Here is a 14,253-nt window from a genome sequence, read left to right as displayed (position 1 = left end):
GCTAACAAAGAGAATGCAATTATTTTGTAGAATCCACTGTAAGTAGCTCATACTGGATCCTCATCCTTGCTAACTACACTGCTATGAAGCATTAATATTTTCAGACTTAATGGAATCACCAAGACAATTCCTTCCCAGCGCTTAGCCCCATCAAGCAGACAAACAATGATGGACCCAATATATCCAACAAGGCAGCTGTGAAATTGCAGGGAAAGAAGAAAATGCAACCGGGTGCCGCAAAGAATGCTTGGTAAGTATCAGTATGCCTGTCTCTTAATGTTTTGCACTAATTTTTGTCGTGCAGAAACTTATGTGCATGGCATTGGCTGAATCAGGTCAATGATACAAGTGGAACAACCAAAGAATTCTATGTGTATTGGGCAGCACTTGCGACTGCACAGCAAGATGAGTACAAGGTCAATGCAGAGCGGTTGCAGAGCACAGGGACATGGACAAAGGGTTCTGGTTGTGCTGTTTGTTATGGTGTACTATACTAGTATGTGCATGTTTTTGTCTACTTTCATGTATTTGCATTATAGCGAGTCAGGGTGTGGGAATATGATGATGTTTGGCAGACTCCAAACCATTGGCGGGTGTGAGAGAGTCTTCATACTGTTACCTTAGCCACAAACCAAATACGTACAACATTATTTCAAACACCGCAACTTGAGACTCTACACACCCAGCCGACTGGCAAAACTTGTAGTGGCGCGAGGTTTGGAAGTATTTGTCCCACCGAAAAAGCCTTCCGAGCGCGCTGACATATCCCAAAAGAAATGGGAGCAATCAAATATTATTGTCAAAAATCTTTAGCGTGACGTGCCTTGAGTGACATGATGGATAATCCCTTTCTGAGACTTAACATCTTCTAAGTCACGTATCTTGATGTCATCGCCAGGTGGCCAGTTCGAAGTACTGAGCTTTGCAGAAATGAAAAGCATTGCAGAAATGAAACTGGGTCTTACTCCTTGTACTTGGCAACTCCAGTCCGCTCACAACCAGCTTGAGAACAAAGATGTCTTCACCATTTCACCCACCGGCTCAGGAAAGACTCTTACCTTCTGGATTCCCCTGTTATTCAACAATGGTGGAATAACCATTATTATTACCCCGCTTAATATCCTCAGCGAGAAGAACCGAGATGAAGCAAATGCTTATGGGTTTCCCGCCCTTGATATATGTGCAGAGACAGCAACAGACGAGGTGTTTAAAGTGAGTCGTTATTCAGTGACATTAATACTACACGAGTCTGAGCATATATTCATCAGGACATAGAGAAATTGAAGTATTGAGTTCTTGCTGTTAGCCCGGAACGTGTACTTCAAGACGCTCGATTCAAAAAACTTTGGAAGTGTCAAACATTTACAGATAATCTCTTCAATATCACGTTTGACGAGGGTCATTGTATTAGTGAATGGGGCAAAGACTTTCGACTGCTGTATAGTGAGCTGGGGAATCTTCGATGGTACCTTCCAGCTCACATTCAATTTCACGCCGTGTCTGCGACCATGCCGCCGCACATCCTCCTAGATGTCCAATTGAAACTTCACATTCGGTCATACAACCTTGCTAAAGTTGTCCGGTCAAATGACCGTCCAAATATTCATCTCATGGTCCAGGAGATGAAGTACCCACAAAACACGTACTACGACCTTGCCTGAATCTTGCCACTCAAGGAGGGCACACCGCCCGAGAAGTTCATGCTGTTCATAAATGCTCGAGATCAAGCAGAAGCAGTTTGCAATAGCTTATGCAAAGACTTGCCTGCGCATCTTTGCCATAACATTGTATGGTTCCATTCGGGCATGTCAATGCAGTTCCGGCTGGACGCAATGGAAAAGCTGTCAAAGGGTGAGATTTGGGGGATCTGCTGTACTGATGCAGCGGGAATGGTGAGTAACTCACAGTCATATTGAGAGTCCCTCACATATATATTGATGTTGTTATTGCTGTTATTGCAGGGTCTTGATCTTCGAGACGTCAGATTGGTCATTCAATGGGGATATATAAACTCACTTTGCATTTTGATGCAATGCCTAGGACGCACTGCGCGAGACCACGCCTTAACGGCACTTGCAGTGTACTTCGTGGAGCCGCTGTACTTTGATACGTACAGTGGCAAGTGCAAACGGCCTGAACTTGATGAGGGACAGCATCACGCGAAGAAGAAGAAGGTCACGAACGTGGACGCTGAGAGCACAGCGGTGCGCGACGAGGAGAACAGTCAATGTAGGACTGATGGTGGTACCCTCAATGGGGGGACAATGGCGGGCAAACGGACAGCGTCAGCATGGTGGTGGATCAGCGCAACAGACACACCATTCCAGAGGTTGCTGGCACTTCTACTCCTATGAGGATCCTTCCGGTAAACACTGATAGTGATGTTATTGAATGAGCTGCTATGTATGCATTTATCAATGCTCACCTTTGAGGATTCTGCCGTCGCCGAGTTACAAATGAATGTTTCAATAATCCAAACCTAATAGGTAAGAATTTTAAGGCTGGATGGAGTTGATTTAGCTGACATTGAGGTTATCGAGAACAAGGGAATACATGCTGTGAGAGATGCGCTGCAAGGGTGTCACACATTTGCTGTGACGTGTGTAACAAGATGGAATTACATTCACGGCTCTTCCCTCTGCAACAAATCACGTCAACACGCACCAAACCAAAGTACAAGATCAAGCCATACGAAATGACCGACGCCGAACGCCGGCTTCAGCAGGAGCTCATCAAATGGAGGGACTCGAAGATAATCGAGGAGGATCTCGATGCTGATGACTTTTTTGGTCCCCAGATGATCATGTCGAACAAGATCCTGAACCGTATTGTCGACCTCGCGCACTATCACAAAATCTTATCAACAACTTCTCTCTTCGAGCAGACATCATGGTGCTACTCCTCTGAATATGGGCAAAGCGTCCTCGATATTATTCTTACTTGCATCCCTTTGCCCATTGTCCAACCTCCCGCACCACCTGCTGTGATCATTCCACCTCCACTTGGCGTATCGTCGTCAACAAACCAACAACCGAGCGCCAGCACCTCCGCCACAAATGGCGTCATGTTGCCATTGAAACATTCACGAAAGTGTCGTGCTTGTGGTAGCACTGATCATATAGGTACGCACTGCTCGCTATGTCCACTGTCTTATCGTACTCATTGTTCTTCACAGCGTCCAACAAACTTTGTCCAAGATATATTTCCAAGCCCCGCAAGTCAAGATCTAATATAGAAAATGCACTGGCCATGGTGGCACCTGCTCCAGGCGCTTCTGAGCAAGGTTTCCATCCAGTGCAAGGACAACAACAGTTTGTTGGTCCGCAGAACAATTGAGTCGGTTAAGGTTAGTCAATAAAGTCATCTCTGTCGACGTTGAAAACGGCTGTCTCTTCCTCGCTAACAATTTTCTGCTCTTGCATCAGCACCATCCCTTCGTTGATCTGATCAGGAATCGACCACAGGGCCTTCTGACCCTCCTTCTTTATATGTGCGTAGTTCTCCTTTATTCTCGTTGACAACTTACGGATTGTATTCATCATTTCAGGTTGTGCATGACGAATTGTTTGATGCTGAAGGTGGAATCCGTTTTCGATGACGACATGACAGTTACGGTAGACCTCGATCAGAGGGGATTCTTTAATAATGTGTTCAATTGTACCATTCGGACCTCCACCTCTGTATATGACCTGATGCCATATTAACATTCCAACCCTAAGCAGCTAGGAACTAACCTTGGTGTACAGATTGTTCCTCTCGACAACCCAATCTACAGCACGAAACGCTAGCGCATGCCCGGAGGGGTTGCAAAGTAAGTTCATTCGAATGATATCACTGACATATTTTCAGATGATGCGCAGTCAATATGAGCAACTCCTACTCACCTCAGTTTTTCAGGCCAGTTAAACTGAAGGTTTACGAGAAACCTCGTCATCTGGGAAGCATACTTGTGCTCTCCCGTGGCTTTGAACACGTAAATCCACGGTAAGAACGACGCTTCCACTCTCCCTATGTCACCAGTATTCATAGCTTGACAGACGTCAATGTACATCAGCTCGTCCCTGTTTCGCAGCGTTTGATTTTCGAATTGCTTGTCGCGGATGGTCAATGGTCGTGCTCGTGCTTTGTCAAGGCCTGGCGTTGTCGCAACGTACTTCCGCACAATGGTACGTGACATTGCCACCACGTCATCCCATGTTGGCTCAGAGGCCGCGAAAGTCTCCAGCGTGTTCCATTCCCGATTCTCGTTCTCTGCTTCGATCCGCCAACAGTCCATCATCAATGCCCAGATGTCATGGTGAATGACATTGTGCACTCGCCGAAAGCCAGGTTTACTGACCATTTTACCAGTTTCCTCTGGCCGAAGGACTGTAATGTGTTGGTACAGGCTGTTCTCATCATCCCGGCCCTCCTTTGGCTGAATATATGTTCTCCAGATGGCATCTGCACAAGCCATCTTATAGTGGAACAACCCAGGTAAGAAAATCACGTATTGGAAGCGGTTCTTTGGTGTATGCTCAATGCACCGGCTGTTACGGACAGTATCCAGTTGCTCCTTCGTCAAAGGTCACCATGGATCAGCATGATGTGCTCCGACATGTCCACGTCATGCTCCGCATCAAACCCGCTATCGTGAGGATCGCCAATACCTCCTTGTCTAAACAGGTTGTCGAGAACTTCAACATTCCCATCTGTTGTGGACTGCTTGATATCCATTGCCCGACAAGGTATTTGATTTGTTTTGTGCAGAGGGATTCTTTTGACTGTATCAGGCTCGTCTAGCTCTTTTTTGAAATGCTTGAATCCTTCGACCTGGTTGACCAGAATGGCATGAACGTGCCAAGAAAACACTTCCTGGCGAGGGCTCAGTCTATTGGGATGTGTTTGACGACTGTAAGCATCGTCTTTGTGCAATTGAAGGAAGCTTCTCCACTCCGTCATCACAGGTAGTACCGACAACGATGGATTGTGTGAATCCCGATCCCAGAGCTGCGCCAAGGATCGTAGAGCATCGAAGTTATCGTCGTTGATGCCATATAGAGGAATGACGGTTGCTGACATTGCGCTCACGAAGGACCTTCAATGTTCCAGTGTAGGCTGGGCAGCTTTGAATTGTATGTCGAAATTGTCGTATGCGAATCCAGCTTGTAATGTCCTAACCTCGTGCTTGATTTTGCTGCTAATCTCTCTAGATATTGATGAGACAGCATTGTGTATCGACATCAAGCTAATTGACAAACCCACATGGGCGAACACTTTGACAACTTTCTCGGGGACACACGCTGACCTCATGAAGAACCCCAGCCATCCTTGTAGTAGGTTGCACCGTGAATTAGATGTCTGAAGGCATATGCTAATCATTACAACAGTTCTCTGCAGTTTCTGTCAGCGACGCAGCGTTTGATTCGCAAATATCAACTCACAATGACTAACAGTGCAGCGTTTCTTTCAGCTGCACGACGTTGGTGTTTTCCTGATTGCTCGTTGTCAGCTTCTTCATTCACGTCGTCTTCTTCATGCATCATTCCTCCAATGTTGTCACCTCCAAATTCTCCAAGGTCCCTCTCTTCAACATAAATATCCATGTCCTCATTGCCCACCTTCACATTCCCACCCATAGCTTGCCGCTGCTGAAGTGTGCTGTCGAGCAGCGCGAAGAATAGATGCCACAGGTTAGGTGCCACCTCCTGCATTTTTTCTGTGAGCTGATGCATGAATGCGCTCTCCAGTTGTTCAACAGTTGCAGACGTGGCTTTGAAACGAAGTCCGTGCTTTTCGAGTGACAAATCTGTCACCTCGGTGCGCAGCATGTCCTGCACGATTGTTATTGCCCACTGTGTTACATGTGAGTGCGCATGTTCTTCTCTGTACAGGGCAGCACATATTCTAACTGCCTTTGTTGTTAGCGAGTTTCTTGCACTCTCGTGTTCTGTGCTTCCGAGAATGTGGTCGACGAAGTCTGCTGGAGTGAGAAAATTTTCTTCCATACATGCAAGCACATTGTCCAGTCGGTCTGCGAGACTTGTATCCATCACGAGCGCAACGGCAAGAAAGCTAGGACTCTGTCTTTTGTTTTATGCATTTTCTGCCATTGTTCTCTGCATTGTTAATATTTAATTATTATTATTTCCATCACATAATTAAACAATACTATTTGTCTTTTTATAAACAATGTGACATCAGTTAATATTCGATTGCTCCCATTTCTTTTGGGATATGTCAGCGCGCTCGGAAGGCTTTTTCGGTGGGACAAATACTTCCAAACCTCGCGCCACTACAAGTTTTGCCAGTCGGCTGGGTGTGTAGAGTCTCAAGTTGCGGTGTTTGAAATAATGTTGTACGTATTTGGTTTGTGGCTAAGGTAACAGTATGAAGACTCTCTCACACCCGCCGATGGTTTGGAGTCTGGATGTTTGGTAGAATTGCCCTCTGGCTTGAATCTGAGCTATGTAGCGTGGGAAAAGATGGTGATATGGTGGGGATATGATAATTATAATATTATAACTCATTAAAACACTTTTTAAGTCTATGTTGAAGTAACTCAACCTCTACAATTCTAGTACTTGGTGTTGCCTCCCCTGGCCTTGATCACTGCTGCTACTCTCCTAGGTATACTTTCTATCAGTTTCTGACATTCCTCCTCAGCAATCTTCCCCCACTCTGCTGCAACTCTCTCCCAAAGCTGAGATAACCCCTGTGGAAGATCTACACTACATAGCTCAGATTCAAGCCAGAGGGCAGTCCTACCAAACATCTCTCTAGTACTCCATTATATTCCCACAACCTGACTCGCTATAATGCAAATACATGAAAGTGGACAAACATTGGGACACTTTTTGAGCCACTGTATAATACACACAAAAGTAGTGAACAATGTAATATTTCACTACAAACTAATAGTATACCAAGAGGCCGCGAAATTTTATCAGAATCTGCTGGTAGACAATAAAGTATGATCACTGTCCATCTAGTGCCAATACACCCTACACTATCTCAATCACTACCACATGTGAACAGGCCATAATTAATCACAATGCAATTCAAGACTCAATTAAGATATATTGTGATGGTTCAGATGGGCACACTCTTGGATTCAATCCCTCCACTACATACACACTTCATACATATGTTACCTACTGAAGCGACACATTAGCATTATATTCTGGCTTCGTACCAACCATAATTCCCTCAATCGCCATCTGCACTGTATAGGAAAAAGTCACACAACTGATTGCCCACATTGCAAGGGAGGTCCAGAGACAGTGCAAGGGCCTCCCATATGGGAGAAATTTAAGATGTGCAAAGGACATCCCAGTCAAGAGAAAGTGCATAACTCCTCCCCAAGATCAAACGCAGGAAACCTTTAAATTGACCTCGACCTCTACATCCTCCCTTAATGGCTGCAAGATTCTGCTGCATAATCGCAAAGCAAGGCCAAAAAGCTATTATTAAGGTGTGTGATCACATCCAGTCTCTTGGTGTTGAACAGGTCAAACATTACACTAGCTGTAGCGAGACCAACGAGACCAACTGCTCATCTACACCAGCTTGTCATTTTGGTGTTTAGAAAGTCCAACAGCCACACCCTGTTTCGGTGCCAATGGCAAAGCGGACAAGTATAAGTGCGGAGTGCTGTAGGAAAATGCAGCTCCAAAGGTTTGAATGAAGTGCCATGTATCTTTGGCAGCATCACTGATGCGCATATTTCCGACATGACCCTGCAACCACCTGTGAGATTCCATGTCAGCCGAGACACTAGGCACTGGCAGGACTACATTCCATTAATTGCCTTATGTCTGCTGTCCAGCATTTTGTGGCTCCAAAGTTATTTGCACTACTCTGTTAATTTGCCCACACTACACCCGTGAATGTCACACTTTTACCTTAACCCTCTGCCGTCAAGCTTCATTGATACTATTTCTGCTCACTAATGCAAAAGTGATCATACTCCTCATTAAGTATGTGAATAGTACTAGCAAACTGTGCTCTACATTCAGTGAATCCCCCATCAATCTGATAGATTAGAAAGTAATCCATCAAACTAGATTAACAATGATGGAAAGTTACACTAAAGACACCATCTTTTCCGTCAATGTCAAAAACACGAAGCCTTAAATGGCTCCTATGGGAGATCAGCCAAAAGAGAGAGAAAAGACACATTAGGAGTTTCAAAATTCAATAGAGGAATTCATGATTCAATCACAAACTATCAGATAGCAGGTCTATCCTAATTTTTCAGTTTTTACTTTCGCTCTCCCTAACACTCCTCTCATACACACACACTTCAGTGTTCATGTATCATCCACAAAACAACAGAATAAGAACCTTATCATGAGGTTTGACATTGTCATTTGTCATTTAGCATACAATTATTTACGAAAGTTCTCTGTGCCCTTCATAATCATAATGTAAGTCTTGATGCATCAAATAATGTGTCACTGAACCAATGTGTAGGTGACATATTCCCAGTACCTACACAATCAATTTTCCATTGTGTTTGATATCTACCTCAACATTCAATGACTTGTTCGACTACAGGTTGACCATGCACTTGACAGAAATCACACTGACTGGCATATGTCAGGTGCTTGTCCATGTTGAGCCTTTCAGGTGAGTATTGAGATTTTAAAACATGACTGATTTAATATAAATATATTGTGTTTCAGCGACTTAACAAGCCGCCACTTAATCCCTGAAGACTTTACAGCATGGACAGCAATCATTCAGCCAAACATCTGGATAGTTCTGGCTTAGCAGATAAGTGCATATTCAACAGCAAATATTTCATCCCCATGACTGTGGTGAAACTTTTCAGACATAATGTTCACAGTTAGCCTGGTGAACATTGTGGTGGTGAGACTGTGTGACGTTCGATAAAAAGACTTAGGCGCACAACGCCTAAGTCACCAATTATTGTATCGATTAGCATTGATATATTGATGTACCCGTTTTCCCCCTTCTTTATTTTCTCTAACCCTATATTTCCCGATGCCTCCTACCCTATATAAACCAAGTATATGTAGTGTAGCTAGGCAGTTGATCCTTCTCCCCCGAAATAACAAGTCTTAGTTCGGCCAGTTCCCTCTGCTCGATATCTAAGCTTCGACGAAGTCAGCTATCTCGTGTGAACGTTCACCGAACGCCACATATTTTTGAACTCGAATACTAAAGACTTACCTCCAAAAATCCCCTACGGTCGCCGTTGACAAGGACTGATCACCCTTGAACCCGACGACCCTTGTTCCTCATAATCCTTACTTCTTCTACCTTCATTCATGCCTAAGAAAACTGCAGCACGTGCACTGGGTGCCCCGTCCCCCAACTCTCCAGCCCCCCAGGTGGATTGAGTACTGACGGAGGCGCTCTCGAACTGGGTGTCGAGAGTGCGTGGACTCGTGACGACACGTTCGTCACTGGAGTTGAACGGTCCGATAGCCTAGGGGCAGAACCCCCAACCAGTGACCAGCTATCCGCGAGCTCGTTAATAAGTGCCCTGGGAGGACCGATCGCTCATATCAATGAGCGACCGACCAACGAACCTAGCAATGAGCCACCGCCCGTCGCTACCTATGGAATCGGTAGCGAGGGTTCGGCCAACATGAGTATAAGCCCATTACTGGGAAGTATGGCTGGACTAGTCCACTCACGACTCGAGTTTGCGGCCCACAGGTCAGCAGGGTCCAGCGAAGACCTGATAGAAAATAAAAACCTTGACAACCATGGAATTGAGCCTGATAAAAGGGTTAATAGTCCCTATGCAAACTTCAGTTGGGCTGACTCGCCTGACAACGATAATGAGTTAGGAGACGTACCTGAATTTCCTGTGCTACGACCTAACGTCGCAGACCCATCGGCCCACTCCACTCCGAGAATCCCCTTCGATGACAAGGGCAAAATGATTGACCCCTCTGAGCGCGGTACTAAAGAAACGATCCGTTCTCCAGAGGGATGGCTAGGAACCTGGACGCGACAGGACGAGGAGATAGCCGTAGTTAGTAAACCCGGACCTGATGACTCTGACGAATCATTAGCCAGAATTTGGGACGATGACAACCGTCGCCTCTCACTTCAAATGCAAAACCTGTTCCTAAGACGCTCGCGTAAGGACGCGAAGATTGAGCTTGATGAGAATACGCACCTCATTGATACCCTTCAAGAGCGAGTGAGGGAGCTTGAAACATTAATAATCCAGAGCCAGACCCGCGAAGCAGAGACCCGTAAGCTAGTAGACGAAGCACGCCGAGCTCCCGTTGTAAGCAGGCAGGCACCAGTAGGCATTTATCCCCCTGCGAGGAGCATAAACGTCAGTACGGTAACGAAGCCCAAGGAATCCTTACCTTCAACATCTCTTAACTCCCAAAAGGGACATCGAGAAATGCCAGACACTCGATACCAACGAGCGTCGTCGGTATTGCCTTCTTCCAGCTCGGTAAAGAAAGCAATGCTGGGAACCACTAGAAGTGGCTCGGACCCAAGTGAATCCTCATCTGACTCGTCAAGTGATGATGGGCAGTCCTCCACCGAGTCGGACTCGAGTGAACGAGAGACCCCAGAGCGCTGGGGGAGTTTGAAAGGTGAAAGAAGGAACCCTGCCCAGAAAAGAAACCATGTCAGCTGGGAAACCAAAACTTCGGTAGCACCTACCAATGACTTTGGGATTGATTTCATTGGCACTAGAGCCTGAATCGGACCACGACAGTGATACTGATGAGACCAAACGAGGGAAAACGACGCGCTCGTCGCGAGTACCGCGCTAAGTTAAACCTAATGAAATATCAGCAGAGTTTTATAAAGAATGAACCACCATTTGCATACAATGGTGAAGCTAATGCCACCACTTTCAAAAAGTGGGTTAGAGAGGTACGCGACTGGAAAGAACGAGCGCGACTCACCTCGAATCAAAGTCTTAAGATGATTGGGAAATACCTAAGTGGAGTAGCGTACCGCTTCTATGAGAGAGATATCCTAGACCTAGGTAAACAATACTCACTTACGGAGTTCTTTGAACACCTATTTGACTATGTGTTCCCTCCGGACTTCAGGATGATCCAGAGGCAGAAGTTCCTGGACTGTAAGCAGGAAGGCAAGCAAACGGTAAGAGACTACCTTCGTAGACTCCACAATCTTGCCGACATGGCAGGAGATATCGATGATCGCGAGATGGTAAGGCAGTTCTGGATGAACTGCCTCCCGTATATTAAGGCCTCCCTGGTCGACAAAGGCTACGAGCCTAATACAGTCAGTATGACCACCGTCGAAAAGAAAGCACTTCGCACCGAGAGGGCGTTCACTGAGAACGCGAGGGACCCAAACATCCTACTAGCCCTAAACCCGACCCTAGCTGCAAGCTACGCATCTCAACGAGCCAATCCTGACAGGCGAAACCACAATGATCCCCCTCGTCGTCGTCACGACACTAGGCCTCGTACACCGTCCCTATCAGCTAACGCGGTGTCACACCATCCTCACCGCAGGGGACAAGACAGGCCAAATGCTTCACGGACGGTGCCCCACAACCGTGATCGTCCCAATCGGGAGAGAACAACCTATCCCAAGGACCACCCGAAGAAGAGTTCCGACCAGATCAGACGACTTCGCGAAAACAACCAGTGCTTCGAGTGCGAACAAACTGGCCACCTGGCAAAAGACTGCCCTCGACGAAACCGGCTACCATTCAAGCCAAATGGTAAGGTTACCTCCCTCAGCGCACACGCAGTAGGAGTTTCCAATGCCGACATCGTAAGCGCCGCCATTGAAGAGGGCGTCGCACATGGACTATATGGGATGGCTGTTGGGAGTAATAAGTTTAGGGAGCATGACGCCCCAGCGAGATTAGAACTGGTGAGACTCACCATCGCGACACTAAGGCGAGCAGTGCCCTTCCCCACGGATGAACTAACAGACCCTCTGTATGACCCATTTGGACCAAACCGGTTTAGCTTGTCCACTCATGGTGGTCCAGACACTTATCTGCTGTCTGATAAGCACAACTACGATGATTATATATTGTACACGCACCAGATGACTGATCCTAAGTTCGACGTTGTCGCGTGGCTCATTGACATGAAACTGCACAACTACAAAGACCTCATACGCACGAAGGCCTCACTAGTCCCCTCCTGGAACGGTGTAACCCATATGCAACAAGTTAAGCGTGAGGACAGCATCGGGTGCGCGCGAGAAAGCGAGCTTGAGGAAGATTGGGTTCACGTGGATAACCCTGCCATCACATCTCCCTCAGCCCCTGACCCCTGGGAAGTCATATCATCACCTTGCAATGAAGACAGGGTAACGGGGCCACACGACCCTATAGGCGTGATTGAGACAATCAATGAGCTATACTGTGGAGGAAACTCTAGCAAGAGGGACTTACCTGACATCCACACACTCGAACGCCAAGCTGCTCGCCCTCGTACATCCACGCGCATCTTGCCTCGCTCGATTGTCATAATAGTCCTCGTGAACGATAAACCCTGCCGCGCGCTTCTTGACTCAGGGTCACTCACGGACTTCATCTCAAGTACCGTTGTCGACCAATTGAAATTGCAGGTACGAGTTGCTGGAGAAGCCGATTCCACTACAGCTCGCCGTATCGGGCTCACGAAGCGTAGTTAAAGCTAATGTAAAAGTTGAGCTAAGCTATCAGGACATCAAGTGTGAGCGTACCTTTGACATAGCCAACTTGGAGGCTTATGATATCATACTCGGCATGCCGTTCCTCTTCCAACACCAAGTCCTACTCGGATTCAACCCTTCTGAGATCAAAATTCGGAGTGTCGAAGCCCTACCGATCAGGGGAGCACAGACGCAGGTATTAGAATTGAGAGGATCCAGTCTTGAGTCAGATCAGATTGAAGCCTACAAGGCAGAGCTTCGTAAGTACTCTAAGGACATCTGCAAGGAAGCAGTAGAAACAGACCTACCTCTGTTACGCGTAATTAATCATGTCATTCCCCTACTAAACGACACGCAAGTTTACGCGTGGAGGCAATCGCGCTGTCCTGAGGCACTTCGCCCATTGTGGCGCGCGAAACGAGAGGACTATATCCGCACTGGACGCTGGGAATTCTTCAGTGGGTCCAACGCGGATCCCGATGATAATGATGACTAAAGCATCGAAAGACGGCACCCTACGATTGCGAACCGTGTTAGACACGCGTCAAAGGAACAAAAACACGAGGAAACTTGCCTCGCCATTACCGGACATTGAGACAATCCTGCGCAATGTATCGTCCCATCCGTTCCGCTCACTCCTTGACGGTAAGGATGCATACGAACAGATACGGGTGGTCCCTGAGGATGTCCCCAAGACCCTATTTGCGACCCCTGATGGCACCATGATAAGTCATGTCATGCAAATTGGAGATTGCAACGCGGGAGCCACGTACCAGTCCATAATGAACCATATCTTTGGCCCATACCTGGGCATATTCATGGACGTCTATCTAGACGACATCGTGATTTACTCCAACACCGCTAATGAGCATGTTAGACACGTAAAGACCGTAATCGATACGCTGCGCACCAACCAATTCTATCTTAGCGAGCACAAGCTCCAATTTTTTATGGCCGAGCTCTCCATCTTGGGGCATGTAATAGATGATGGTGGAATACGCCTAGACCCGCATAAGATTGATAAAATCAGTAGCTGGAAAACGCCTACCTCGAAAGAATTGCTGATGCAATTCATAGGATCCGTTGGGTACCTAGCAGCAGGGTGCGAGGGCGTACGCGTCGATATGCAGCACCTCTCCAAAATCGCGGCTCGAACGACGAAGTGGACTTGGGACCCAACCGACCAAAGGGCGTTTGACCTGGTGAAGACGTGCGTAGAAGCTCACCGGAACACCCGGCGTAAGGCGATAGACCTAGGACCCGCAATAGCGGGAACGAACCCTGTTAACCTCGTTACGGATGCATCTCTCACAGGAGCCAGCGGAGTACTTACGCAGGGCCCGAACATCCACGACGCAGAGATCATCGCGTTTTGGTCTGGTAAGTTCAACTCTGCTCAGCAGAATTATCCTGTCCACGAGCAAGAACTCTTAGCAATCGTTGAGTCGTTGAAACGTTTCAGACACTTACTGATTGGGTTTAAGTTCCGCGTGTTCACGGACCATAAGGGACTTGAGTGGATATCCACTCAATCCAAACTCTCCCCTAGACAGGCCAGGTGGTTAGAAGCGTTGAGTGAATTTGACTTTGAAATCACTTACCTGCCCGGCGAGGAGAATACGCTCGCAGATGCGTTGT

General features: G+C 46.9%; 6 protein-coding genes across 6 annotated transcripts; 3 read left to right on the top strand and 3 right to left on the bottom strand.

Annotated features, from left to right (window-relative positions):
• Positions 1-948: 948 nt before the first annotated feature.
• DEU56DRAFT_748986 (P-loop containing nucleoside triphosphate hydrolase protein) lies at positions 949-1,661 on the top strand (the record flags this gene model as incomplete). The annotated part of the gene is made up of 2 exons (XM_041349392.1): positions 949-1,247; positions 1,307-1,661. The coding sequence occupies 2 exons, from the start codon at positions 949-951 to the stop codon at positions 1,659-1,661; spliced, it is 654 nt and encodes a 217-aa protein (XP_041201413.1).
• A 950-nt stretch (positions 1,662-2,611) lies between these two features.
• Positions 2,612-3,344, top strand: DEU56DRAFT_933873 (uncharacterized protein; the record flags this gene model as incomplete). The annotated part of the gene is made up of 2 exons (XM_041358762.1): positions 2,612-3,122; positions 3,176-3,344. 2 exons carry the CDS (start codon positions 2,612-2,614, stop codon positions 3,334-3,336), a joined length of 672 nt encoding a protein of 223 aa, XP_041201412.1. The 3' UTR covers positions 3,337-3,344.
• A 3-nt stretch (positions 3,345-3,347) lies between these two features.
• On the bottom strand, positions 3,348-3,830 carry DEU56DRAFT_749000 (uncharacterized protein; the record flags this gene model as incomplete). Its single annotated transcript, XM_041349396.1, has 2 exons — positions 3,348-3,689; positions 3,735-3,830. Coding segments are annotated over 2 exons (438 nt in total), but the record flags the coding sequence as incomplete, so codon positions are not given.
• Positions 3,831-3,880: 50 nt separating this feature from the next.
• DEU56DRAFT_748998 (uncharacterized protein) lies at positions 3,881-4,177 on the bottom strand (the record flags this gene model as incomplete). Its single annotated transcript, XM_041349395.1, has 1 exon — positions 3,881-4,177. The coding sequence occupies one exon, from the start codon at positions 4,175-4,177 to the stop codon at positions 3,881-3,883; it is 297 nt and encodes a 98-aa protein (XP_041201410.1).
• Positions 4,178-4,560: 383 nt separating this feature from the next.
• Positions 4,561-6,001, bottom strand: DEU56DRAFT_874321 (uncharacterized protein; the record flags this gene model as incomplete). The annotated part of the gene is made up of 5 exons (XM_041355939.1): positions 4,561-5,077; positions 5,222-5,340; positions 5,365-5,373; positions 5,424-5,813; positions 5,921-6,001. The coding sequence occupies 5 exons, from the start codon at positions 5,999-6,001 to the stop codon at positions 4,561-4,563; spliced, it is 1,116 nt and encodes a 371-aa protein (XP_041201409.1).
• A 3,597-nt stretch (positions 6,002-9,598) lies between these two features.
• On the top strand, positions 9,599-10,684 carry DEU56DRAFT_919598 (uncharacterized protein; the record flags this gene model as incomplete). The annotated part of the gene is made up of 1 exon (XM_041358289.1): positions 9,599-10,684. One exon carries the CDS (start codon positions 9,599-9,601, stop codon positions 10,682-10,684), a length of 1,086 nt encoding a protein of 361 aa, XP_041201408.1.
• Positions 10,685-14,253: the final 3,569 nt, after the last annotated feature.

Source organism: Suillus clintonianus, assembly GCF_016758775.1.
Source record: "Suillus clintonianus strain FC179 chromosome Unknown DEU56scaffold_173, whole genome shotgun sequence".
NCBI lineage: Eukaryota > Fungi > Basidiomycota > Agaricomycetes > Boletales > Suillaceae > Suillus > Suillus clintonianus.
Note: the sequence above shows the minus strand (reverse complement) of the source record. Positions and strands in the feature narration are given on the sequence as shown.